The sequence below is a fragment of the Atractosteus spatula genome, chromosome 13 (assembly GCF_055471065.1).
Source record: "Atractosteus spatula isolate fAtrSpa1 chromosome 13, fAtrSpa1.hap1, whole genome shotgun sequence".
NCBI lineage: Eukaryota > Metazoa > Chordata > Actinopteri > Semionotiformes > Lepisosteidae > Atractosteus > Atractosteus spatula.
In genome coordinates, this window is record NC_142718.1 from 18574362 (window position 1) to 18598940 (window position 24579).

Sequence of the window (24579 nt, forward strand, 5' to 3'; positions counted from 1 at the left end):
GCAACCTTAGTTTTTCCCAGGTGGTCTCCCATCAAGGTACTGACCAGGCTCACACCTGCTGAGCTTCAGTGGGTTGCCAGTTGTGAGTTGCAGGATTTTATTCTGTTCATCCACTGGGTGAATAGCCACTAAACAGATGGAAACCCCATTACAATGGGAAAAGGATAGCTAATGGGCTAAATACATTTTCATCAACCACATATCCAGTCTCCTCTTTGCTTATGTCAGCCACCTTAGCAAAATGTCCATTTAGTACTAAGTAAAAGAAGCTGTTACAAAGCCATATAGTGGCACTTATAAAGCAACATTGGCATACTCTAACAGCTATCATAAAACGTGTGCAAAATTGTATGCACAAGACATTGGTACCCTGACATCCAATACATTCCCATGGAAACTAGTCACTAGTAACTACTATACCTGCCATCACTGTTAAATTAATTGTCCATACAAACATGATACTCACAATGCCAGCTTTATCTGCATTGTAAAATTGAATTTTACTGCCATACACAGCATAGTTTTCAGTGTCAGGCTAGCAGACCTTACAAGCATCCAACATTAAAAGCAGGAATGCTTCAGCTGTGAAAAGGTAGGAGAAAGTGAAAAAAAACTGGTGTGTGACTGGAGGTGTTAGGGCTATACTGACATGAAGTTTGCATAGAATGGCTAGTGTCTCTGTAAGGATGGTACATTCTGTGTCTTTCCTTGTTCTGGGGCTTCCCATAGATCAAAGGCCCTCCTTGTGCAGTTACCTGACAGTTCAAGGTGACGTGTGATTGTGAGACAGGTCTAACTGGACCTTAGACTGAGATAAATACGCAATGCAGCATTAATCCTGGTCATTTGCATGACTTGATCAATGATCCCCAAGCAGTTAGCTCTACCCACTTCCCAGACATCAAAGGGAGACTTCCACCTGCCTGAGAATGTGTCCAGAGACCTGGTTGGAGGAGCTTCAAACACCCCAGTCATTAGGACTCATGGGGCACACAGAGACAGAAGAAACTAAAGTAAAACCGTTTGTACCACAGCACACAGGTAAGGACTCAGACACTAAGGATTCTAGTAGAGAATAAGAGGAAGGCTCCAGCATCATCTTCCTCTCCCCTACCAAAGCTAGATTCGGAGCAAAACAGGGTGGGAAGGCACATAAGGGACCACATTGTCCAGTATGGCCAGGACTGAGGAGATATCGAAAACTACATAGAGTTTCTTCTGTCTGTGGCGGAAGGAAGCATGCCAGCTCACCAACTGGAGTTGGTTTTAGAGAGCAGAGATTTTGGACTGCTCCTCTGGGAAATTTGGGTTTTGGTAAGTGGGATGCATGGGGATCTTTTACTGTTTTGTGAGTATCTGTGTATAGGGTAGGCAGTTATAGAATCTGTCGCGTCGTGGGTCCTGTGTGATGAATAGATTGATAATAAAGTATTAAAAAGTGTAATTATGTATGATACCTGTTCTGTGCAGATCTTTGGGTGTACTGATGGTTCTGGTAGAATAGAGGAACCTGTTGTGGAGCAAAAACAGTCCTAGTACTCTCAATGTTGCTAGGTGGAGTAGTTAGCAACAAAAGCTAACATTATCCTGCATTTAGGGATCATGCTCTGTACAAAAACTATACTGTATGTGTTCGGGTAAAACACATTAAATATAAATTGATTATGTTTGCTATGAAGTATATATGGGTGGCTCTCCAGAACCAGGAATCTCTGTGTCATTGTGATAGAGTCTGTCTAGTTCAAAATGGAATACAGGGCAGCTGGTAACCCAATTATTTACCAACAAAGAGCGTAATACAATAAACACTAAGTTGTTTCCTGGTTTAGAGAATACAAACAGAAAACAAAAGACTGTTTTATAAACGGCTTTTAAATTGGTAAAATAGTCTACTTCATATTCTTTTTATTCAGTCTTATAGTGATTTTGTTCCAAACATAAACAGTTACTGTTTCATAAAAAGAAACATATGTTGTTAGAATCGACATTTATTAAAATTTCAAGCACTTTGCAAAAAATCACGAATACAAAAATAAATAGCTTACAAAGAAAAGTAAGAAATAGATATAGTTTGTGACAACAGTAGGTGAAACTATTGGAAAGGTCATACCATATGGATAGATGCACTAAATTAAGGAGAAAACAGTCCTTTAAGATAACATGATATATTAAAGCTTTACTGAAAAGAAGCAAACATTTCAGGCTAAATATAGCATTATTAAGATAACATATAATAATATGGCTTTTTCTTTCAATAACCCCTTTTAAGAGAAGTAGTTCAGGTGGGTAGCTGCGTCAGCATGCGTAGGCTGCAAAGGAACAAGTAATAGGTTTATTCCATGCTGAAAAAAAGAAGAAAGAGAACACAACGTTTCGGCCGTGGAGCCTTCTTCAGGTGTCAATAGATATAGATATATCCAATAGATATATTACACCTGATATAAGATACAAGAAATACTTGTGCAGATATATTACAGGTGTAATAGATATATTACACCTGAAGAAGGCTCCACGGCCGAAACGTTGTGTTCTCTTTCTTCTTTTTTTCAGCATGGAATAAACCTATTACTTGTTCCTTTTAAGAGAAGATTTGTATTCGGAATCATGAAGAATATTTAACATAAAATCTATTTCAGCTTCTAACTACATGTATTTTTCATACATCTGCATCAACATTCCATGGTTTGCTCAAAGTGATATCATCAGCAACTAACGAGTTTAAAATGAACAGTCATTTGAAATACTGAAACACTCCTTTGCAGCCTTGCACAGGAAAGAAGATGTTGCAACAATCTGCAAGGATCTCAAACAGTCTGGTCCCTTCCTTCTGTATGGATGTCAGCAATGTCCATCCTATACACTCCCAGTCAGATTGCTTAAGGTACTGCCTGAAGATGGATGCAACTTCTTTGTGAAGATAAAATGGATAGTCAACTTAATGCCTGTCAAAATAAGAAGGAAGTGCTATAAATGTAGATCAGAGATCCTAGATTGATCAGCCAAGTGAACTGGGATACGTCCATTGCCACTCACAGTAAATATCTGTTTTCACACACTAAACTCAAGCACAACCTCTCCCATTATGGATCACATATACAGTATACTGTCACTCAAATACTTTCTCGCTACACACAGCTTGTTTCTGGAAGGGAGAAAACCATCGAGCCATGGAACCCCAGAGATTTATTTTATTCCTACTGGAGTTTTTTGTTTTTCTCTGATCCTTTCTCGATGGTTACACTGTTACTCTACAATACATTAAACTACTTTACATCAACTTACACTAATTTCCTTTTGACATATTTAACTGTATTTCCCCGTCTGTGTAATCTGTGTTAATAGCAGTAAAAACACTATGTGACATAGTTGATGTGAAGGGTGCAACACAAAGATAAAATTGAACTGAATCAGCAACTTGTAGACTTTCTTTCAAGAAAATGATCTGCACAAGAAATACGCTGAAACAAAAGGGGGAGAAATCCCACATTTCTCTTAAAATAATCACTTCACTGGACACTTCAATAGATAACAGGCTAGTTTCTGTCATTATGTGCAGAGATTTTTAGGAAACATGCCCAAATGGGTAACAAAGGAGAATAAATTGTGAAGGGGTGAATTTTGGTTAAAATGTTTCAGCCTTTTAAGAAAGGATAAGATTCCCTGCGGCATTACTTTGACAGAAAACATAGGGCAGGTGGCTTTAATGTGCTTGTCTGACAAATGTTCATCAGATATATTTTTTATTCAATTATTTGACTGATGTCTTTTTGAAGCAGACATGCAGCTCGCCAAACCATTATGTTACATTAAGAAAAAATCATACATTCACATTAAAATGTACACAGTGCGGAATATGTAATGAAGTGTAAGACAAATGAACTCTCAGGCCGTGCAAAAATAGTTGTTGGCCTAGGCTGCATTGAATACAAATTCACATGGTTCATGGTTTAGCAAGCATAATGAGACATTTTAAAATAGTACCTAAATTAGTTCTTAAGCTATTGTTTTAAAAAAGTAATTAAGTAAGTAAACTCACCTCAAAGGCCCAGTGGGACTCTGTTGTGGAACCCATCCATTGTTACCCTTATAAAGACAACACGGGAAAAAAATCATTTTTGAGCCATTTTTTTTAATTTTCAATTTTCGTGAAAGAAAACTTTAACCATATCAGGATCCAGTCTTACTTCGGTTCTAGAACCAATGTAATGTTTATTATAAAAATTTAATTTACCATGACTCATATTTTTAGTGTTTCACACAAACTTATATTCTTGTCTAATAGTCTAAGTGGATTTATTGTGAGGATAATCACACTTAAAGGGTTGTTTATGGCCCATAGCATTCACTATAATTTCATTCCTTATTTGTTGCTTCCAAATGTTGCTTCAGTGGAGATTTGCTAGGTTAAATACTGTAAGTATACCCCCAATAAATGTTTACAGTACCTTCCAACATCCATTGTGAAAGAGTGTGTTAGGGAAGCAACTTGAGAATGCACGTGTCTCAGAAGGACATTGATGAAACCTTAAGTGCAATACTTCACATCCTTGCGTCAGTTTCTGTACCTCACAGATGCTGTGCAGATTCTTACGTGTTAAGAGGTGGGAGTGTAGTGGGGCCCGTCAGGTGATGCACAGATGGTTGGTAACCACCTCCCTGGCCCATGGAATTAGAGGACACCATAGGTGGCCACATGGGGTAGCCGACGGGTGGAAGCTGTCCAGGAAAAGGTGGGAATTGGAGGGGAGGAGGGGTGTAGTGGTGGTGATGATGAACTGAACTTCCGCGGGGCTTTTCTGACTTCAGGATGATGGGCGAGCCCAAATAACTGTCCTAGAAGATGATGAAGATAATAAAAAACTTGAAAAAACATTCAAAATTTAACACTGCATACATAGAACTTGAAAAAACTTTCAAAATTGAACACTGCATACATAGGATTGCAGCTGGTAATTAAATCAAATTGATTTCTTCAATTTGCAGTCCACGTAACATGAGCAGTTGTCAGTTATATTCCATCCATCCATTTTCTAACTGCTTTATCCAATACACGGTCATGGGAGAGCTGGAGCTTGTCCTGGCAAGCAACGGGTGAAAGGCTGGATTAACCTTGGACAGGATACCAGTCCATCACAGATCTGCCAGGATACTGTGTTAGCAGTTGTATCCGTTGCCGTGTTGAAATAATAATTCTGAAGATGTCTCCTCAGTTGTTTCACATGGTTGACTGGGTGTCACGAACCATATTCCCGCGTGCATCTCTCGGCGTCAACACCTGCACCCTAGTTAAGCAATTAGCACCGCTCATGCCCTTTGTCCCTGTTTTTACCCTCTCACTCCTCTCAGTCCTCGCTCACTGTTGAGATCGACTTTAGCCTTTCTCTTGTGCGCGTACCTTACTGACCTGACTTCTGGATTCCGACCCTGTTTTGTCTTCAGCTTCGTCTTCGTTTCTGTCTAGCGGCTTTTGGATTTGGATACTTTTCTGACCTGACTTCTGGATACCCGACCCAACTCTGTCTCCGGCTTCGACTTCGTCTCTGCCTAGCGTCTTTTGGATTTGTTTACTCTCGACCAGACTCTCCGAAAACCCGACCAAGCCTGCCTACCCCAACCTCGTATACTGCCTTTGGCTCCCAGGATTTTGGACACCTACTCTCTCAGCACCGCATAGGGTCCGACCACCTTTTCTCACAAGTCCCTAGTGACTTTACTGGCATTGGGATGATAAACAAGCGGTTCCTGTATGTTGTCAGCACTGCTGAAGTCTAGTGACTGTAAATAAACAGACCCTGAATATGCTAATATTCTTGGTTTTAACATTTATAGAACACTTTCCCTCTCTCTTTCACTGAGCTGAGCTGTGACTTCTTGTATTCCTACAATATGATATATTGATAGTTTGTGACTGTACAGTGAGTCAAGAAGATCCGTGGCCCCATAGTTTGCCAACCAATTGGTTTGACTTTAAAGTTTTAGGGATGGAGAGCTGGTGTCACCAACCTGGTTGGGGTGAGAGAACTGCTGGGGAGCAGGTCCAGGGTGTCTACCACCTCCAGCGGGAGAAAATGCCATGGGTGGAATGGCCTTCAGCATCATGTTGTGCATGATAATCTGGTGCATCTGGGCATTCTGCATCAACATTAACTCTACCATATCTAAGAAACAAAAGGCAGTGTGATTTTCTTTTTGTAAAGTACATAACAATTTCATGGATAGCAATACTGCAACGTACAAGTTTTTTTAGTGAATTTAACATGTCAATAAAGTCTTAAACATTATTTATTGAAAACTTCACATTTTCCTGATGTATTACATATATATTACTTCAGTATTATTAATCATTGCAGATGCAAAGTGATTTTCCTCCCAAAGTAGTTTGCATATAGAAGTGATCCCATTAAGGTGTATACCTTTATTAAAATATAAAGATATCATAATTGTTGTATCATGTCCTTTTAATACAAAATTGGTCGCCCAAACTGTGCTGGGCTTGCAACATTTTGTTGGTATTAGTAGTAACATGCTGTCCTCATTCAGACATTTTGTTTTTGTTTTGCTTAACACACTTCTTAAAGTGCAAAAGTCAGAGTATGGGACAACCGGTTTATGTGTCTAATGCATGGTTGGTCCCTACTCATGGTCCTAGAGGGTCAATCTACTGTACCTGCAGGTTTTCTAGTCTCTTTAAAGTGCTAGCTGAAGAACTGCAGGATAAAAGTTAAACTGGTCTAAGTATCCAATAATGAGTTTATTCAGCTAGTTATGAACCCAGCTGGGCTCAGTAGAAGCACAAGACCTCCAGGACCAGGACTAAGAACTTGACGAATTAGATTCATTTCTCATGGCCTTTCATCTACCCAGTTTCTTCTGTGGTTGGCCACCAATGTTTCAAAGTATGTGTTTCAAAACTGGAACAAACAAGTTTCAAATATATTTCAATTTCAAATCTTATGTTATTATGCTTTATAGAGAACTTTGTGAAAATAAACTGATATTTCATTGCTCGAAGAGATTGAACTGCTTTCACTCAATTAGAATTCACAGCTTTTTAAGACATATCCTCGTTGAAGAAACTGAGAACTGTATGTCAATAAGTCTATTCTAGAAGGCAGCCATTTTCAATAAACAAATATCCTCTGTCTGTTAAACTTAGGCAGCAGCCACTCTACAACTCACAACTGGCAGTGGTGGAGGGGAGTTCACATTACCCTGTAAAGCGCTTTGAGTGGAGTGTCCAGAAAAAAGCTATATAAGTGTAAGCAATTATTGTTATTAAACTTGAGTATTTTACAGCAAATGTTATTCCCAACATTTTAAAATTCATTGTCCTTTTAAAAACAAAAACATATACAGAATCGCTTAACTCAATGTAGTTTGCATTACATTGCAATCCATTAATTGTGCTCTGATTTAGACGAACACCATATCAAAAACAACAACCCACCTTCTTTTATGCTCCCGGATTTGATTGGTGGTAAAGGTTGTGGAGGTGGGATCTGTGTGATCAGTGGTTGTTGCTGTGGCAACTGTTGAATAATTGTTGCAGGCTGCTGTGGCATCTGGAGCACAGAAACACGTACGGAAAAACAGCTTCCAGATTATGAAGTGTTCCTAAAAAGAGCATAGCCTCGGTACACATTAGTATACTGTAATCTAGCAGTGTTTATTATAATCTGTTCTTTCATTACAGGGATTTCATTAGCAAACTGAAAAGCAAGCTTCATTCTAAATCCTCATTACGATCCTATATATTGGTATATAAAAGAATGAAGAACAGTTTGCTACTGTGATTTTTTTTTAATAGCTAGCTTTGACCGCTAGGATTATATTGTATATAAATTATAATATTGCATAAATTAAAACTGTCCACATTTCAATATGTGATGACATCCAAAGTAGGCTCCAAAACTTTGTGCTTCTTTTCTTCTCTTTTCAGCATGGAATAAACCTTTACTTGTTCCTTAGCAGCCTACGCATGCTGATGCAGCTACCTACTTGAACACATTTCAATATGTAACATAACAGTATGAGGCTACATTGCAACCTTGTTTTCACCTGCATGCAAATTCCATGCTGCATGTTTTACCTACAGTTCAAAAGCTGTTTCATTTCTCTTCAAGGCAAGGACAGGGACAGGTATGGTGACAGTATACAGTAGTGACATATGACGTTATTTAATTAATTAGATGGTTACATAGTCAATATTGAAAGTAAAACCTTAAACTCTGTAACCTTAATGGATACAGGGTAGTATAACAGTGCAGATAATGCTGTTTCATAAAAAATTAAGAAAGTTTACGGAGACGTCCATGATAGACATGGTTCACTAGCAGTTTAAGGGCCCAAGAGAACCATCGAGTCTATTACAAAAGAACCTCACAGAGTCATCTTCTACAGTGTAGTAAGATTGCTTTAGACTTCAATGACTTGTGAGAAGATGTATCCCCTGTTTTCTACCACAAACACATCTAAATTTAATGTCCACTGGACTGGTGAATACCTGGATCAAATTCACACATAATCTTCTTTGATCCAGGCTAAAAACCAGATCTGTCCCGTGTATGAAATGCACCAAAGATCAGGTTGCTCTCTTCTGAACTGCATTGTTTTTCTTGTAGTGTGGTGACCAAAACTGATCACAGTGGTCCAAAATGTTAACTAGGTAACACTTTTATCCAAAATGGCCTACATGTGCACCTATTCATATTGCTATGAATTTAACTGAAGCAATCTGGATGAACTACCTTTTTCAAAACTATAACACCAACACTCCACCCACTTCTCCACATTGCTTTCTAACCAGTGCAATTTATACTTATAATATTCCATTATTTAAAATTCTACACTCTCTTCATTTAAATCTTTTTCCAAGAATGATGTGCATAATCCTTTAAACAGTTGTACCTTAGATTTTAAAGCTATTCTAATGTCACTTTGAAAGGGAATTTAAGTTCAAGCATGCAAGGGGGTAGGTCAGTCAGTCGCCTCTCACCATGTGCTGGATGATGCGTGGGGGCTGTGGCTGAGGTAGGGGTGGGGGCTGTTGGTAGTTGTGAATAGGCTGCTGCTGGGGGTTGGTGCCCTGTCGGTACCTGGTCTTCGTCCCTCCCCAGGTGTGTGGACGGTTCAGCTCCTCCAGCACGTGCTGCTCCTATGGCAATGCACACAAGACACACACAAGAGAAGCACCTGAGTCCTGCTTTTCTAAAGCTGATAAAGTCTTAACTAATAATTGAGGGCTTGGGCCCTAGCCCTATTATTGTAAAAGAACATTGACCTGCAAACTTGTAAACTTAAAAAGTAAGTCAAAAGCAAGGTCTAAAACAGGAACATGCTTCACATTAATGTACTCCAAATAGTAACAGTCTGTTAAAAAAGCATTCCTCTTCTAAACATTACTAAACAAATTCCCCTGTATTTTTGTTAATAACTGATAATACAAGTTTCCCTCCAAGGGTATAAAGTCAAGATTGATAAAAAATACTAATATATTCTGAAAGTATTGCTTTTTTGGTTTCTTCTAATTTAGAATTTTCTTGCAATTTCAATTTTGAAGGTGCTGGAAGCTTAACTTTCAGCCCTCAGAAAGCTCAGAATAAATGAACGTTGTGTTGGTTAAGTTGCTAAGCAACAATAGGCCATGAATCTCTTTAACTTTTTAACTCTTTACAAAGTCTTCAACTGGTTTCACAGAGAGGTCTAAGGGAATGCTTCAAACATTTAAATGCTATGTCAAGATAAGTAGTGCAATTTGCTTTCATAATTGACAGCAGGTTTATGAATAACGCCAGATCTCTGCATCATTACTCACAGCCAAAGGAAAAAAGTTACAGGCTTGTTTTCCCCTTCACAAGATTTATGATTTATTAAATTAGCATTGCTGTGTTTATATGCGCCGTTCAATACATCTCTGTAAGCTTTTGGGGAAATTTTCAAAATAGGGAAGTATACTTATCAGAAGTGTCATGGACACCAACTGTGAGGTGGGTGTGGGTGCATAACAACCTGTGCTTGTGTATTACAGTGGTGACACTAGTGACCAAAAAAGTATGGTCAGTTTATATTTGTCTTGTTAGTGGATGATGATGAAAACCTAATGGCTAAACCATTCTGTGTTAGCATATTCCTGCCATTAGTAAGGTGACTGTTCAGAGATGAATCTTGGTATTTTTTTATTTTACGTCAGACCTGTCCCAATATCATTAATACTGGCAGTGAATGGTACCCTGAGTTTCTGCAGCAGGTCCTTCTTTCTTCGGAGGGCGCTGTGCAGTGCATCCTCATGTCCATCAATGCTTCCTGTGCCAAAACAAGTAATTAGAAGCAGGACAGACCTTTTTTCATTTTTTTCCAACATGCTTATTATGCCACAACCTTACAAACCCCTTTGCAACCTGGAACCCCCTCAATTAAATCTGATTTAAAAAACATTTCCAGTTCAGGCCACATGAGTGCACCAAAGTACAATTTTTGTGGGTCTGGAAAGTTCACGTCCTGCATGAAATTCTTCCTAACACCAAATATTAACAGGAGCCCGAATTTCTGTTCTGGAGTGGTTGGATATGGCCTGCTAAAAGGAATTAAAACTGGTCAATTCTATGAAAATGCAACCGATCTATCAGGTGTTAGTCACAGTGGGAGACAGGGTGGCCAGACACTTAGCACTGCTGCTTCACAGCTCTGGGGTTGTGGATTTGATTTAGACAGGGGGACTTACATGTGGACTTTGAATGTTCTCCCTATGTCTACATAGGTTTTCTCCAGTTATTCTGTTATGATTGCTAGGTTAATTGGTGCGATGGACTTGCATCCTGGCCAGGGGTAGTCACACCTTGTACCCTGTCCTTCTGGGACAGGCTACAGAGTGTTGTGACCCTTACCAGGAATCTGTAGCTGATAGGTGGTGGGTAGGTGGAAGTTATCACTGTTATTAAATGGGAAAATAAAACGCAGGTTCCCAAAAGTCAGATTAAACTCTCCCACACATTCAGATTGGCACTATCCTGGTTAAATTCAGTAAGACAGAAAAACACCTACTTGCTGTGGAAAAAGTTTCCAATCTTTCATCCAAGTTGTCCCGTTCATTCTCCAGTCTCTGGAGAAAAGAATAATACTGTCACGCTTGGCTCACAGGGATTAGCTGGTTTCTGCTCTGCATATAACCATGCATAGACCAAAACTATTAATGGAACTGACAGCATTATTAACTCATTAAACCAAACAGGTAAAACAACATTTGACAATTTTGTTTTGCCCATGGGGGCACGCTCATCAATTCTTGATTCCAAAGAGTTACTTTCATTTTGTGACAATAGAAAAGAAGAGTACAAACACTGTCCAAAAGATATAAATATTTGATTAAGAAAGTTAATAGAAAAACACAGTTATAACATATGTAGTGTACAGTAAGTGTAGTTTTTGTTTACAATAGGACATCTGTTATCTGATGGTCTCAATGAAGCATGCTTCATTAACACCAGTTTTCAGGGGAATCACTGAATGATGAAAGACCATTACATTGATTGTTTGAAAGGCATTAGGGCCAGGTTGCAAGTACTTTAACTTAGTGGCTCATCAGGTCTGGGTTTATCCCAGTTCCTGCTGCATTAGGAAGACTGAGAATGCTCCCTGGATGGTACAGTAATCCAACTTCAATTCTGGATTAAAAAACAATTAGATAAAATCTTTGTAGCAAATTATTTTCTCTTATGCAAAATTAACTTACTGGGTATTATTACTTAGAGCTGCTAGGTGGAAAGATGGGCTTGCTTTGATTAGGAATATAATCTGAAAATACATTGTAGTTGTAGGAATGTGATTAAGATGTTTTTGTACTGAAATATATTGCATTTGTTGGTTCTGTTGTTACGGATTTGACTTTTGGGTTTTAGTACTGATTACATGAGCAAAAGAAAAACTGAGATTTAGTGCCATTAATGACTAAATCGAATACATAGTGCACCTTATGTCATGGCCAGTAAGGTAAGGTAATGTCACTTTATTAGCCATATACAATTTCTTGCATTAGGAATTTGTCTTTTTTGCATACCCCAACTTGTTCTCCATGAGACCAAGCTTGGGGTCAGAGCACAGGGTCAGCCATTGTACAGTGCCCCTGGAGCAGTTGGGGTTAAGGACCTTGCTCAAGGGCCCAACAGAGTAGGATTCCTCTGCTGGCTGCGGGATTTGAACTGGCAACATTCCAGCCACAGGCACAGATCCTTAGCCACAGAGCCACCACTCTGCGTCCGCCAGTGGCACATACACTACTTTATTCTATGTGTCCCAGACAAAAGAGAGAAAGCTTTCGCAGTGAGTAAGACATTAAGCAACTATTGTGCCAAGGAGTGACAAAAAACTGTTTTAACAGACATTTCTCAAAAATTGGGCTTCTGTCATTGATGGACTGGAGGAGATTAGTATGGATAATTTTGTTTGTTGTTTTAGTGGAAACACTCAGTATTTGGAGTAATGAACTGCAATAGCATCAACACTGAAGAGTGAATAATCAGGTGATAGTGAGGAATACTATTCTTGCCATGGCTAGATGTACTGTAGACAATGCTTTGAATAAGGCTCCTACTGATACATTACAATGCAGAACATATTATTTACTCCATATTTATTCATTATATTGCTGAAATCACCATTGATTGCTTGCCTGCAATCAGGTTGCTCTGCGATTTGATTGAACACCCTGTACACCTGCTAAGATAATCAGAATCAATTGTGTTAGCATACATATCTCCCCTGGAACAATTGTAAAAGCACTGCAAAAGGTTATCACACCTTGCTCAAGAACAAAACACACCTGCTAACGAGAAAAAGTTGAAATATAGCTCTGATTTTTAATATACTGTATAAGAGCATATTAATGAATCAAGATGTCTGAAAATACATGCAATTTTTTAAAACTAATTTTATTTACTGAAATAATAGGGTCTCTGGGAGATATGAAAATGTATTACATAATAAATTGTAAAATAAGTTCCATAATACTACATTAAAATAGCAGCCACAGTGTAGCTTATTTAACATGAAACTCAAAGGACCTAATTTACTTAATAGAATTCAGTAAAATAAATTATGTGCATTGTTATTTTAACAACCATGAAAATGCTGTAGGATTTTTTAAATGTTAATTATAACTAAAATTGCAGAATGGAAGCTGAGTTGAGTTGTGTTGTATTAGTTTCTTAAAAAGACATTTCTGTCTGCAAAATGGCAAAGTGCTGCCATTCCCTTCTCCGGCTGCCCATATAGGAAGTAAAAAGAGCTCCACCCAACAGGGAATCACATACTGTAAAGGTGGACAGAGCTTCATATGAGACTTATTCCAAGATTACTACCTAAATGTACAGGCATAATGTCCATGAGTAAGAAGTCAATGTCTTCATCTTACTTACTAGTCATGGAATAGTCAGTATCATTTATGATTGACGGCCCTGATTTAGTTATGTGTTAGAAATGTAAATAAAAACAATTAATAATAATGAATTATCTCATGTAAATAACACAGTAAAGTTCAGTATACTGTATGTCACTTCAGGAATTTCATTTCTTGCCTTTCTTTTGCATGGGTATTTTAATTATCTGCTGTAAAAAGGAACTTCTCCTCCATGACAATATTTAAAAATAAAAAAAATGGTAACAAGAACTGTTAAAACCCAATTTCAAAACTCTGCCTTTTAAGTTCAGTAGATACAATCGCCCATATCGATCACATCTTTGTCATGTGCCTATACTCATATGATTTGTATCACGACTAAACCTAAGTCATAGTATGTACTACAAGCAATAATGGATATTGAACAGAATTACAGTAGATATGAAGCAAGTACATTTAAGATCTTACATAACTTCCAATGGTAAATTTAAAGTCTAATTTAAGTACAGGCGAAAACAGAGCAAATTACAAGTGCTGACAAATGACAGGACAATTGAAAACAGAACATAATTTCCACTTATTATAATGCACAAAAAGTTATTGCTAACTGAAATTCACAATCTGTCTGTGTTTTGTTACCATCCACTACAGTAAAGGGAAATTATTACTGTCATTTTGTCTTAACTATTATTGCCTTACTTCCCATCTCACAACCTTCGCTCCTCTAATTCTGGTCTCCTATCTGTCCCCACAGCCCATCTACACTCTATGGGTGACAGGGCCTTCTCCTGTTATGCCCTTAAGCTCTGGAACTCTCACCCCAAGGATATCAGAGAGTCACCTTCTTTAAACTCCTTCAAATCCAGACTCAAAACCTTCTTCCTTAGAAGAGCCTTTACTTACCTGGTTCCATTCTTTACCTCTCTGCTCCTACTGTACTTAGCACCACCATCTACTGTCTCCTCTGTGTATTCTCTTTATCTTGTATATTTTTAATTGTTGTTATTGCTGTTGTCATTTCGTAAAGTGCTTTGAGAAGCCACCTTTAAAGGCGCTATATAAAATAAAGTTTATTATTATTATTAACCGCAACCCTCACCAGGAGAAGCGGAGTGAAAATGGATGGACTGACGGATTATTATTATTAATTTTATTTTCAGGAATTTCAGTGAGTACACCAACTGAAATTCCCTATGGTGTTCTATAACCAGGCTATGCTAAAGTGGACTTCTGATAAGTCTTGTTGTTTCAAAAAGATACCAGAGTCTGTGTGATATCCCTATTAAAATGCAGAAAACACTTACCTTTTCTAAAAGTTTGAGCTTAAGCCTAGTCATCTGGTCAACCATAGGGTCTGTCATGGCAAAAGAAGGATGAGACAGGCCAGTAAAAACAACTGGAGTGCTGGTTTTTGACAAATTCCTTCTAAGGCTCAGCAGATTTTTGACCTGTTGATTTCACTGATTAAACATTCACAACTTACTTTCCTTATCTACTAAATCTGCAAGTGCAGGTGTCTTTTACTCCCAAATTGGATCATTCTAGCAACTCCAGAAGCCCTGTTTCCCTGTGCCAGTGGCCTAAATCAAGTATTATCCAGTGTTTCCCTCTATATCTCCATGCCAAGCCTTAGCCTTCAACCTGGTTGCTAGACACTGTCTGCTGCACTCTGACCAGCCCAGCTTGCTGGTTGCTAAGCCTGGCCTTGCTCCCAAACAATTCCATCTCCAAGCAAGTGCAACCATGCGATATAAACATGAAAAGACACACACACCCAGGGAGTGACTTTACAGCCTTAACTGGACATGGACTGGGAAGTGGACATTGATGATTATCTGATTATCTTAAGAGGTCCTGATTTTCAAAACTGTTTATTAATCATAGGTAAAATAAATAAGTACAACATAACACAGGGGTCAATTTGACCCCTTATAGTGGTTTGTGGGGTGGGCGTGTTTTATCTTTGTTCCAGATTTGGCAGAATGTGATCAAGGTTTATAGAGTGACATGCAATTTTAGGAAAAGTAATAAAAATAAATTTACGTAATGTAAATGAAAACTAAAATGTAGCATTATTTCTGTGGTGTAGGGGTCAATTTGACCCTAATAGTAGTTCTAGTGTTAAGCAATCAATTTGTTAAACTAAGAGAGCTCTGGTTCTTAACGGCAGAAGGGTAATCATAGTTCAGTCCAAAATGATCTCTGAATTTTACAAACTGCTTGCTTAATTGATCAGAATCAAACTTTTCCAGGTTTTCAGAAACTGGTGATTTAATGCTGATACATAAAACCTGCTGGATGTGGGACTCCCTGAGAGTAGGGTTGGAGACCCTGTTTTATGGCAAGAGATCCATGAATTTATTTTTATTAATGACATAATTCATATTAAATTAATACGGCCTCAAACTTATTTTTCTTCACTTAAAAAGCAATCAAGCTTTAAATATCGCAAAAAGGAGATATGTGTAACATTAATAGAACAAAAATGTCTAATATTGTAAAGAACACTTTTCAATGTTATGATGCTTTTTTAGGAGCAAGCAAGCTGATACTGAAGGCAGCATCAGAAGCGATGGGGAAATCTGTTTAAGGGCTCCAGTTGTTACCACTCATTATTTCAACAGCGCAAGTAGGAGGTGGACTGCAACGCAAACTTGCAGGACTCCAGCTCTACAGGAGCTGAGTTGTGCACCCCTGCTTTAAATTGTTCTGCATTGTGAAACAGCCAGGGCTAATTAGGAATTATGTGAATATTAATGTCTAATTATACTATATGGAATACAAATGTGGAGCCTAGTATAGAAAGATAGAATAGTTTGTTGAAATATGAGGTCCATTTTTAAATATATAAATAGAAATATATGTTTATTACAATGTCTTAAAGATGTGTGAAGACAGTATCAGTACAGTATCAGTAGTTAGTTCACACACATAAATGTCAACATTGTAGATGTACGGTTTGTACAATATATACATTTAAACTTTATATTGGAGTTGAAATATACGTATTGGAGTTATGCTTATGCATGAGGTTAGGATTCTATTTTGAAACTTGGTATTGTGTAGAAGGGGTTGGTCCAGTTCTGGTCCCGAGGGGCCTGTGCATCTGCATTTTTTCTAGCTTATTCCAAAGTGTCACCATGTAATGGAGGAATTGTTTAATTGGGCCGATAGGCTAGATGTTTTGAAATCCTGATCCTGGAAGCCCATAAAGCTGCTGGTTTTCATTCTGTCTGAGCTTACATACAGTACGGTAATTAATTGAAGCCTTTTAGACTAATTGGAAGATTTGTGAGTTTTTCTTTCTGCTCCAAAGTTTGGAATTTTATGTTAATTATGAAGTGCAATAGTTCAAAGTTAACCTGCAAGATGTTTAAATAGCAATAACAATTGAACAGTTCATATTAATATAGGTTAATCCTGTCCTGCCTTTTCTCACTAGAAATTGTGAGGAATCCCTTCTTCCCTTTAGCCTTGTGTTCTTCCAACTGTGTGCATCTGCCTTTCTCTCTCCATAGTCTTTGCTGTCTTCCTTGTGATTAGCACTTCCCACTGTAAAATAAAATGGCAATAAAGCAGCATCAGTGAACCTGAAGTCTCTTCCAGCTTATTATTCCCCATCTCAATATAAGCAATAGAGGTGCACCACTTTCCACTGCACCGTCCTCTGTTAAGCACATATTTCAAAAGTAAAACTGTTGACTGTTTGATAATCAATTTTATTATCCTCAGTTGCTGACCTGAAATATATGCAACATGCTGTATATAGTTGAGTAGTCCTACCCAATTACAAAAATAAAACTATATCCAGTTAAGTCCACCTGTCACGACTAAGAAAGCTACTGTAATTTATTCTACATTAAATATCTAAGAAAAATAGAAAAATGTTTGCTCAAAATAACAGCGGTGAGAACCATTTTAAAAAACAAATTGTATTAACTTAATACAGTTAAGTGTGTAAAAGTGAAAAAACAAGTAAAATGAAAATGTTTCCCCGTGTGCTAATTTCACGTGTGAATTATGTACAGTATTTCATTTTATACTGAGAAGCCGTTGGGGGGTAAAAACAAGTACAGTATACTGAGGATTACCTTCGTGTACTTTACAGTGCACCTTTGTGGCGGTGCTTTAGGCGGGTAATTGCAAATCCCTAAAACACCTTACGTGGTTATGGTGGGCTGGAAAAAACAACGTGCGTTATTTTAACTGGCTCACTTAATCTAACCGGGTCCAGCATTCACCTATGTCGATCGGTAGATATTCAAAGACGACGTCCTAAACCTTACTGAATTACCCCATCATAAAAGCTCTGACCAAAACGCACAACGCGCAGCTTCGGATAAACAGAAGTGGGCGGGAGGCTGCCATCGATTTCTATACTTTTAACGTGTCACTGATAGGTCCTAACAGCTGTCCTGTAACAAAGTCTTGAAAAGTTCGTTTTTTAAAGACCACCGCTTATTGGTTGATTTCATACCCTTCGAGCTCAGGAATTACAGAGGAATGATTTCCGACTACAGTACCCAGGAGAAAGGACCCGGATCTCTACTGTAATTGGCTAGGAAATGGCATTTCAGAGATCTGATTGGTTAATTAACTGCGAGCACCCGATAAGGGCGGAGCTAACAGCACAAGGCGGCCATGTTGAAATTGTTACTGACAGTTATTCGGAAGAGTTTGCAGTCAGAGAACAGAGAAGAAAAGATTTGTTGTTAGATTTTTTTTTCTCTTCAACAATGGACCCAGAGGAGCGACAGAAGAAAGTAGAGGCTGGCAGAGCCAAGGTAAGTTCTTTAGATAAGTATGCAAAAATGCAAAGAAAGTTTAGCTACGTTACTGAAGCATCTTATTTTTTTAACAAGTGAAATTTAGGTAAAATATGCTTTTGCATGTTCCTCTGTTCTGGGTATAGTTAAGAAAGGCCAGTTTGTATGGTTTAAATTTATGAATATCTTCAGTTTGAAATAATTAAATTCGCAAAGTCAACCATATAACATAAAAATCAGGAAAGTAACGTTGAACGATTTTTAGAATAGTCTGTTATTTGTACAGATATTTAAAAGCTTACATTTGTATCGGTTGCTATTTCGTATTCAGCCTAGTTTCTTCTTTTGTATTAAACTTTGAGATATTAGGGAGCTGCATTTGCGTTCAGGAGTAGTTACAACCTTGTTTTGCTTCTGAAATCATGTAGCTATTTTTTCTAGGTTAAAGTTACAAAGTTCGATGTTTAATAAATCTTTATCTTTTGATCTTTGCTTTTTTCGAGAATTTTTGCCTTTATCCATTGTACAAGATAAGAACTCCTATTACAAACTGTTAAAGTCTGAGGGGTGCACTTGTTGGGGTGTCCGTGGTGATTGTTTTGGGGGGGCGGAGATCGACTTCGTGAGTTATCCTGTCGGGGAAATTTCGTATTACCTTTGCTGGAAGACCTGCTAAAATAAATGAGTTTTGCGTTTGCACCACTCACAATTTCACGTGCCTGTGCATCATACTTACTCTGTCTGCAGCCTATTACCTGGCTTTCTCTTAAATGCAATCATGCGTTTCCGATCGACTTTCTTTTTATCTTCTCAAGTTTCTTTTCTGCTCGTTGCCCGGGCTTTACAAAATGGGCTTCTGCCAGACAGCAGCTGGCACATCTGTTTTTTTTTTCTTTGGCCTCTGTTTTGAATACTTTGCATTTAGGTCGCGTCCTACACGACCCCTTGAATACATGTGAACCAAGCTGGTTATTACTGGTTACGATGGAAATAACTCGGTGGCCGGCAAGCTGCCACAAACCCTTCATAAGCTATCCAGCACATGTCCTGGTTCTTTCTGTACAGAAAGTCAATAGCTACAGTTAGACCTGGGAAAGGCAGGCACTAACATTAAACTAGAACGGTTGCCTGCAGTTAGCTAATGTGTAATGTTAACTTCGATTAAGCACGTATTTGGGAGCGCATTGCACTTAGATGAGGTCAAAGAGACGAGAGAATACAGTCAGTCCTGCAGTAACCCCCAGCTAGGAACATGCCCTTAGTGGAAACTATTTCAAGTCTGAAGTCTTCTCTAAAGTAAACGAAATGTAGGGTGTCTCTTAGAGCAGTGTCAAATTCCTCTTTCTGCGTAAGACTAGCTTGTCCCGCAGGTGGCAGTTAAATTTAGTAAATGTAGCACAGCTGACGAGCAGTCAGGGTCTGAGCGGTAGACGGAATTGACTGAACTCTTGAGTTGTCTGGGAGAAAAAAAAATCCGAATAAAGAAAGCTGTTATTAACAACGCAGACCCGATAGCTCAGTGAAAGTGCTGAACCTGTGATACGGTTTGCATTTTGGTATGTGAATGTTTTCGTCGATGTGTACCGTACTAAATACACTTTTAGAAAAACGTCTAAAAATTAATGGGTTATTGTCATTTTTACTGCCATTATAGCAATTTTAAATTGTGAAACTGAAGAGGTTAATATTAATTTAGTATATGAATGAGTGTATTGCAAGACTTCGGTAGCTCTGGCTTTGTAGCACAGTAGTTTGGGTTAAGATTGGGGTGTGCATACTGTACATACCTTTGATGTATTGTCACTCTTGCAGCATTAGGTGGTAATTTTAGGTTTTAACTTCTTGGATGAAGGAAATGGGCAGCACGGTGGTGCGGTGATTATCATTGCTGGTTCTCGGAGTTGGAAACCTGGGTTCATTTCTGGACCTGGGGTGCCATCTATGTGGAGTTTGTATGATCTCCATGCTTGTGTAAGTTTCCTCCAGTGCTCCAAAGATGTACTGCTAGGTTAATTGGTTTCTGGAAACTTGGCCTTGGTGTGAGTTTGAGTTGCAACTCACAACTGGCAGCCCAACTGAAGCTAAGCAGGTGTGAGCCTGGCCTGTACCTGGATGGGAGACCTCCTGGGAAAAGCTAATGTTGCTGCTGGAAGAGGTGTTAGTGGGGCAAGTAGAGGGCGCTCACCCTGTGGTCTGTGTGTGTCCTAATGCCCCAGTATAGTGACAGGGCGTTTACTGTAAAAAGATGTAAAACCAAGGTCCTGACTCTCTGTGGTTATTAAAAATCCCTGGGTGTTTCTTGAAAAGAGTAAGGGTGTTACCCTGGTGTCCTGGCCAAATTTCCCATTGGCCTTTACTATTCATAGCCTCCTCCATCTATCAATTGGCTTCATCACTCTGCTCTCCTCCTCCTCACTGATAGCTGATGTGTGGTGAGCGTTCTGGCGCACTATGGCTGCCGTCGCATCATCCAGGTGGGTGCTGCACATTGGTGGTGGTGGAGGGGAGTCCCCATTACCTGTAAAGCGCTTTGAGTGGAGTGTCCAGAAAAAAGTTCTATATAAGTATAAGCAATCATTATTTGTTTCTGTGTGTCCTGTGATTGGCTGGTGTCCCAAGTAGGCTACATGTCTATCCTCCCTTGTGCCTGATGCCTACCAGGATAGGCAAGCTTAAGTAACTAACATGAGCTATACAGGTTCCTTGTACTACTGGAAACATATTGAAGTGATATCTTCTGGATATCAGTTCTTTTGTTAAGCAGGTCGTTTTGAAGTACCATGCTTCAGCTCTCCTCAGTGTGGTGTTATTACAGGGCAGATGCTGTAGGTGGTGCACGAGGGCCTGGTTTGGAGGATATATGACCAGGAGGAAAGTAGAATGTAAGCTGGCAAAGCAGTTGTTATCCCTGAAGCTTTCTAATTTTAAAAACTAGATTGTAATGTATACTATTGTTATATATTATATGTATTGTTACATTGCATGATGGTAATATTTTAAGTCTAATAAGGTGATTTATTTAAATGTTTCTTCCTATCGGTTCTGTGGACTCTTTTAATCAATATTTAAAAAGGTTTTATAAAAATAATCCCTTTTGACAATTAGGGTTAAAATAGTTTGCCAATTAAATTGTCTTTATGCATCTTAATATTTATGAATACAACTTGTATTCACTAATGCTTATATGGTCAAACTACATAATAAATGTAGTTTTTTTCACAGAAAGTAAAACATGAAAAATCTTCTGGAATGAAGAAATTGCAGAACCTGTGTTCACACTGGAATACCCTGGGGAAGTGATGCTCTGAAATTAGGCAAACATTCTCTTGTCTGCTTGATCTTGGCAGCAAGTGGCTGAAAACAGAAAATAAGTTTGTATATAAAATATTGTGAGAATCCTGTAAATTAACTGTGATCTATTTGAATGTCTAACATTCAGGCCACGTAGAAGAGAATTAACCAGTTGCGGTATTGAAGTACTAGCAGGGAATTAGAACCTTTCATTGGTTCAGTAGTCATTTTTTCTTAGTGGTTATAGCATAATCCAACAGAATTTTGAATTAGAATTTTGTCTAATGCTGGATAAGGAACAAGTTTATTCCATGTTGAAAAGAGAAGAAAAGAAACAAAACATTTTGGCTGTGGAGCCCTTTTTGTGTGTGATACACATTCACCTGATGACACCTGAAGAAGGCTCCACAGCTGAAACGTTGTTTCTTTTCTTCTCTTTTCAGCATGGAATATACCTTTACTGGTTCCTTTGCAGCCTATGCATGCTGACGCAGCTACCTACTAGACCTAATGCTGGATAGGGTCTTGTTTTGACATGTTTTAGACAGCCTTTTGACCTTAATAGGTTTTCTCTGATTAGCCTCTTGCATACATACTAACAAATTCTTATCTAGTTGTTCAGTGTATTTTTTTAAAAGTGAGGACTCTGCCTTCTGTAGCATTAGTCGGAAGTTGGCCATTGCTATTAATATAGTTAAAACTGGTGTAATATAGGTAAAACAGACCACTTCTAAAAAATGCAGCATTTAACTTGACGTGTACATTTTGTAATATTTACTAATTATAGCTTTTACTGACGTTTACTGTTTCCCTCAGCATCTCATTTACTGGGTGCTGCATACATGATGTTTTTCTAAAGCATCTTTATGGTGCAGCTACTGTATATAACATCTAGACTCTGGGGAGTTAAGCCATGTAGAATCTTGTAAAACAGGTGGATTTCAAAATCAGCTTGAAACCTGACAGGAATCCATTACAAATACTCCCATGGCAGGAGTAATGTTTTGTGTATATTGTGGCATAAGTATAGTTCGAGATTGCTGTCTCTCCTGGCAATATTTTTCAGATGGGAAAATGTCTTTACAAGGGTTTACAGATGAGTATCATCAAAGATCACCCATAATGTCTCAGGTTTTAGATCAAAAGTCAAGCATAATACTGTCATTTGACTAGGTTATAGGATTGTCCCATAACTCATGGGAAGAACCGAATCTGCACCTGTGGCTGGAAGGTTGCTGGTTCGCATCCCACAGCCGGCAGAGGAATCCTCCTCCGCTGGGCTCCTGAGCAAGGCCCTCAACCCCAACTGCTCCAGGGGTGCCATATAAATTGCTGACCTTGCACTCTGACCCCAAGCTTCTCTCCCTGTCTGCGTGTCTCATGCAGAGGAAGTTGGGGTATGTGAAAAGACAAATTCCTAATACAAGAAATTGTATTTAGCCATAAAGTGATCTTATCTTTTAACATGACCTCAGGCTTATTGCGATTAAGATGGAAAAGTGTGATGTCAGTGTACTCGCAGGAATGGTGAAGCAGTCTGAGGCAGGAGGCTAGATTCAGGTGCAGGTTCGAGTAATAGCAAAGAAGCAAAAAGGTAATCCAAATTGTTTCCCAGAACAGGTGTAGGTCAAAGTCCAGGAAAACTTGGTATAAAGTACCAAAGGGATAGTATGGAAGCAGCATAGAAACTGCAGTGAAGTCAAGCACAGTATAGGGGTAACTCAGGAACACGTTAAGAAGACTAGCAAGTTACTGGAGAGGACTACCCTGACTAGAAGAGAAGGCTTAGCACAGCACATGAGAAGGTGGGTTGTAAATACTGGAAGGAATCAGTCTGACAACTGGCTCCGATTGCCTCCTGTAGCATGTAGTTGCGGTTACTGATTGAATAACAGGGTTAGGGTTGTTAGCAGTGGGTCTGGTGTGATTATTAGTGGTCTGACAAGCACTGGCATGACAAAGTGGTCATCCAAATCTTTATTGCAAAATACAGTTGGAGCCCCAAAAAAAGCTACCTTCAAGTCAGGCTTTGTGTCAACATAATGAGAATATCACCCGCTTAGAAATGAGAATTGTAACAAAGCAATTTTAGTATTTGACGAAGGGGGACATATTAATAGTACAATTAGGAGTGCTCTGGAATTGGCTGTTATGAAGGAGATTAGCAACTAAGTCTTTCATTCAGCTATCCATTTTCTGACCACTTCTTTCAATTCAGGGTTGTGGGGAGGTGGAGCCAGCTGGAGCTGGAGCCTATCCTACCAGGCAACAGGCCTTCTTTTGTCTGGCTTTAGTAGTAGAATTTCAATAAATAGTGTTCAATTTCCCATCAAATGTAGTGTCCTGCTGGAGTATAACTCCTGCATGCTGCTCAAAAAACAGAATATGCAGTTCTGTTCTCCATGGTTTGATTAGGATATCCAGTTGCAATCAAGTGAAGTTTTGAGGTGCCACTTGAAGATCAAGTGGCTACATCAGCTGTGCCTGGTCAGTTTTTCGACGGAGATTGACCCCCTTTTAAGTGAGATGTTGGGTCTGAATCTAAGCATGCCTGGAAAGGTTTGGGCAGAAAATTCTTTCCTCTAGGCTTTATAAGTAATATGGAGTTGGAAGTGCTCAATTCATGTTCAGAAAGGGTTCTGCAGAACCGGGAGGTGATTTGGGAGGTTCCGAAGTTCACTGTGAATGGGGAGGTCTTGATTATTTGTGTTGGTGCATCTTGATAAATGGAGGCTGGGGCCACGTTTGAAAGGAGTGGTAACCAGAGTGGCCGCACTACGGTAGATCTCGGTGTTCTAAAGATTGCCCTCATTGCGGAGGGTAGTTGCTCGTGAAGGTTTTGGTCTCAAGTTGTCGTACCAAAATCAAGTGTGCAGTAAGATTTCAAAACCAGTGTTATAGATGAAATGCAAAGAACAGCAGATTGCACCACAGATTGGGTGATAAGCTTGCAAATGATCATCTGTGTCTGATTATTTTGCGAAGCCTTTCTCAGGTGCTTGTGTTAAATAGGGGAGTGATCAATGGTCTCCACGTGGTTTTTCTGTGCTGTGTGCCTTTGCCGTTTTTCAAGATGTAGAAATGATTGAAAAACAATAGTAGTGTTAAGCAATTCGGAAGCCTATTTTACTC

General features: G+C 38.8%; 2 protein-coding genes across 2 annotated transcripts in view; one reads left to right on the top strand and one right to left on the bottom strand.

Moving 5' to 3' along the window:
* Positions 1–1974: 1974 nt before the first annotated feature.
* Positions 1975–14751, bottom strand: c13h21orf58 (chromosome 13 C21orf58 homolog). Its single transcript, XM_088931016.1, has 9 exons — positions 14695–14751; positions 11041–11098; positions 10229–10302; positions 8996–9154; positions 7448–7562; positions 6004–6158; positions 4592–4833; positions 4037–4083; positions 1975–2942 (listed from the first exon to the last, which is right to left on the bottom strand). The coding sequence occupies exons 1-8, from the start codon at positions 14749–14751 to the stop codon at positions 4038–4040; spliced, it is 906 nt and encodes a 301-aa protein (XP_088787142.1). The 3' UTR covers positions 1975–2942; position 4037.
* A 3297-nt stretch (positions 14752–18048) lies between these two features.
* The window catches only part of pcnt (pericentrin), a 72519-nt gene continuing 65988 nt past the window's right edge, over positions 18049–24579 (top strand). Inside the window, exon 1 of the mRNA XM_088930798.1 lies at positions 18049–18174. Coding sequence (XP_088786924.1) covers positions 18127–18174 — 48 coding nt within the window. The 5' untranslated portion in view covers positions 18049–18126. The remainder of the gene's footprint in view (positions 18175–24579) is intronic.

What these genes read in the sequence shown, in the direction of transcription:
- c13h21orf58 (XM_088931016.1), bottom strand. Translation starts at nt 14,751, where the DNA reads ATGACAGACCCTATGGTTGACCAGATGACTAGGCTTAAGCTCAAACTT. An exon ending in AGCTCAAACTTTTAGAAAAG is followed by an intron (nt 11,099 to 14,694) that starts GTAAGTGTTTTC and finishes TCTTTTCTCCAG; the next exon opens with AGACTGGAGAATGAACGGGA. An exon ending in AGTTCTCTCACCCCAACCAG is followed by an intron (nt 4,834 to 6,003) that starts GTTGGTGACACC and finishes ATCATCTTCTAG; the next exon opens with GACAGTTATTTGGGCTCGCC.